The following is a 3,465-nucleotide window of genomic DNA, read 5'->3' as shown; positions in this document are numbered from 1 at the left end:
AACATTATTTCATCTCAGCAGCCGAGGGCAGTGAAGAAGGGTGTAACACAAAGGAACCTGCCAATTAAATGCCCTGTGGCTGGGTGTCAAGCTATGGTCTGTCGGGTCGACAAACACTTAAGAAATGTCCACAAAATAAAGAAGACAGATCCCGACTACGAATGGTTAGTGAACCTGTTTGTGTCTTGAATGCATATATATAGGTTAAAAAAGTAAATAGACACATATGTATATATACGTATGCTGTAAAGATATTTGCAGACATTTATTTTATTTTATTATGTTGTAGTTTGAATAATGCAACAACTGCCAGAAGAGCCAAGGCACGAGAAAGATTGAGAATGCGACCTGCTAATCTGGAGATTCCAGTTAAACAGAAGACAAAAGAAAGAAAGAGTGATGAAGCGGATTTGTCATCAGATTCCTCATCAAAAGAAAGCAGCAGCGAAGGGGATGAGGTGATGTTTCAGCAACCTAAGCCTAGAGGTGACCCACCACATGGCATGCTGAAATCGATCAGTCAATTAAAAATCTTTCAAGTGTTTGACAACCACCTCAAAAGCTTCGAGGGCAAAGGCAGACAACATGCTGATGCTCGGGACCATGTGAGACGCGTATGTAGGCTCTTCTATGAAATCAAGCCCAAGTCGAATGACGCTTCCTTATTATGGCAGGACAGGTCCATCAACGTAATCAAGCCCAAGTCGAATGACGCTTCCTTATTATGGCAGGACAGGTCCATCGACGTAATCAGAGGCAATTTCTTCCTCGCGAACGACAAACTCGAAAAACCCCGAAAGCCTCAGACCTTGAAGGCCTATATAATATCCCTTAAGTTGTTTTTTCAGTTTCTGCTTGCAAGATCAGAGACTGTAAAACGATTCATTAAATTGGAAAACCGCGATCTCGAGCTCGTCAGAGCAGCGTTGGCGAGAGTTGAAGCCTGGGCCCCGAACTACAAGGTCGCCTCAGCAAAAAGGAGGATGGAGGTGAAAGAAAAGGGTGAAGAAGAGCTTCTTTCTCCTGAGGAGTTCAAAAGCTTAAATGATGGGCATGTCGCAAACGAAATAAAAAAGTTGTTCCAGGTCGCTAAAAAAAAGCCTGAAGCCATTTCTCAAAAAGATTTTTCCAGAATGAGGGATTATGTAATTCTTCACGTAACTATGGGGAGTGGTCAGCGATATGGTGCCATTGCGAACTTGAGTGTGAAAGATTTCAAGCAGGCAGAGAGGATTAGCGGCGATGGCGAGGACGAGTTGTATCGCACCAAGACCATACGACACAAAACTGGATCGATTGGGCCTGCCAAATTGTTTTGGCATAAAGATGTAAAGGAAATGGCAGAAATTTACCTCAAAGGTCTCCGGCCAGTCTACGCGAACGAACAGTCCGTTGTTGCAGCAAAGCCAGGGGTTGAACCTGAGCAAGCAATGTTCATTACGATTAATGGGAAGGCTATGAACGAAAGCGTGATCAGCACTGCCATTACACGCCTGGGGAAGAGCATGAACGATCAAATTCAAGGGAACCTGATCCAATCCAGACTCAGGAAGTCGATCATATCCACCCACAGGAAAGTCGGTAGCACCATTAGCAAGGAGCTGATGGCATCCCAAATGACTCACTCCGTGAAGACAGCCGACCAATATTATGATGTGAGGAACACTGATCGAGTAGACAGCGAGATGGCAGAGTTCCTCCGTCAAATAACTTCAGGGGGTGAAAATCAGGTAAGTTCTTGTTTTCCAATAAAGATGAATAGGAAGGTTAGATGTAGGGATAGTGTAGGGGTCATTAATGAGAAAAATCTAATTCACAGTATAGGTGAAATCGCTTGGGTGTTAAAAAACATTTGCTCCTTCTCAAATATGAATTTTTCTTGTTTAGAGCAAGGAATCCTCTAGTTGTCCTGCAGCGGAGTGCTCAGAAGAGCCCAAAACATCAATGGTAAAGTACACTGATAATTCGGATTAACTGCTTTCTCCCTTCCGCTCTTTACACTCACAATTAATCCACATTAAAAGAAAAGGAAGCATGGAAGTTCCAAAAGCCCTGGCTCATCTTCAAAGGTAACATATTCTGATATTCATGTTAATTTATTGCTATCCTGTCTCACAATTTTCACTCTTTCCCATTCGACAGAAAAGGAAGCATGGTGAAAATAAAAGCCCAGGGTCATCATCAAAGGTAACATATTCTGATATTTCATGTGTGAGTATGCTGTCTCACAATTTTCACTCTTTTTCATTTGACAGAAAACGAAGCAGAGAGAATGCGCTGGATCGTCAGCAAAGGTAAAATATTTTGATACTTTATGTTAATTTATTGCTATCCTGTCTCACAATTTTCACTCTTTCCCATTTGACAGAAAAGGAAGCATGGTGAAATGCTTAGGAATCCTGGTTCATCAACAAAGGTAACATATTGTGATATTTCATGTTTGAGTATGCTGTCTCACAATTTTCACTCTTTTCCATTTGATGTAGCAGATGGAAATAGCCAGGGAATCACCACAATTCATTCGGGAATTATTCCCTGATCAGGTAAGAATAAAATCAATCTTTTTCCTTACAAATATCACAGATCTGAATATAAAATATATAACCCTTTACTTACAGGCTGCTGAGCTGGGCGAAAAGGGGGAGTCTGAAGGACTGACACCAGCACAAGCATTAATGAAGGAAACGATAAGCCCTGGCAAAAGGCTTTTATCAAAAATTGCAAGTCGTTAATACTCGAAAGAAGAAAATATGATCATATACAAAGCGACGAAAAGCTTGCCAGACAATGCTGGCACGAACGAAATTTACACCTGTTTAATTCAGGATAAACTTGTTGCTAATAGTTCACTTTTAGCCGAGCACACGCGGCAGTCCCTCAGGGACAAATTTAAAGCGATCAGAAAAACTCTTGCAAGGAAGAAAAAAAACGAATAGAATCTATATCTCTGCATGGGCATTGTAAATAATTTCAAACATTGTATAGTTGGTTCAAATTTTAGTTTTTGAGACTCTCATTCTTATTAGTTTGTAAATAATTGTAAATAGTTGTAAAAATTGTAAATAATTGTAAATTGTAAATAATAGTAAATAGTGGTAAATAATTGTAAAAAATTATAAATAGTTGTAAAAAATTGTAAAAATAGTAAATAGTAGTAAATAATTGTAAATAATTTATTGATGTTATTATTGAAATTGGGGTATTTGGAAAAGAAATGCAATCTTTTGATATAAAAAAAATGATTGAAAACTGTCTCTTGAGTGGATTTTTGTAACGCTTGACACAATTATGTATTTAATGACATATATCAGTCAAAAAGACTTGAAACCAGAAGTGGGCGTTGTCACGTGTTCAGGGCAACGCCCTGATGACCCCATCCAACTTTAGTTGAGAACGGATAAAATCTTAACAACACATGGTCCTTTGGTGGATTTTTTTGGTCCTTTCGTGGATTTTTTTGGTCCT

The 3,465-nt window shown here is 39.5% G+C and overlaps 1 protein-coding gene across 1 annotated transcript; it reads left to right on the top strand.

Annotated features, from left to right (window-relative positions):
• The first annotated feature begins 724 nt into the window (after positions 1–724).
• On the top strand, positions 725–2,024 carry LOC114518743. The gene is made up of 2 exons (XM_028538739.1): positions 725–1,730; positions 1,888–2,024. The coding sequence occupies exons 1-2, from the start codon at positions 984–986 to the stop codon at positions 1,972–1,974; spliced, it is 834 nt and encodes a 277-aa protein (XP_028394540.1). The 5' UTR covers positions 725–983; the 3' UTR covers positions 1,975–2,024.
• Positions 2,025–3,465: the final 1,441 nt, after the last annotated feature.

Source organism: Dendronephthya gigantea, unplaced genomic scaffold, assembly GCF_004324835.1.
Source record: "Dendronephthya gigantea isolate DGI-Jeju-01 unplaced genomic scaffold, DenGig_1.0 000011F, whole genome shotgun sequence".
Taxonomy (NCBI): Eukaryota; Metazoa; Cnidaria; class Anthozoa; order Malacalcyonacea; family Nephtheidae; genus Dendronephthya; species Dendronephthya gigantea.
Note: the sequence above shows the minus strand (reverse complement) of the source record. Positions and strands in the feature narration are given on the sequence as shown.

What these genes read in the sequence shown, in the direction of transcription:
- LOC114518743 (XM_028538739.1), top strand. Translation starts at nt 984, where the DNA reads ATGGAGGTGAAAGAAAAGGGTGAAGAAGAGCTTCTTTCTCCTGAGGAG. An exon ending in CTTCAGGGGGTGAAAATCAG is followed by an intron (nt 1,731 to 1,887) that starts GTAAGTTCTTGT and finishes TTTCTTGTTTAG; the next exon opens with AGCAAGGAATCCTCTAGTTG.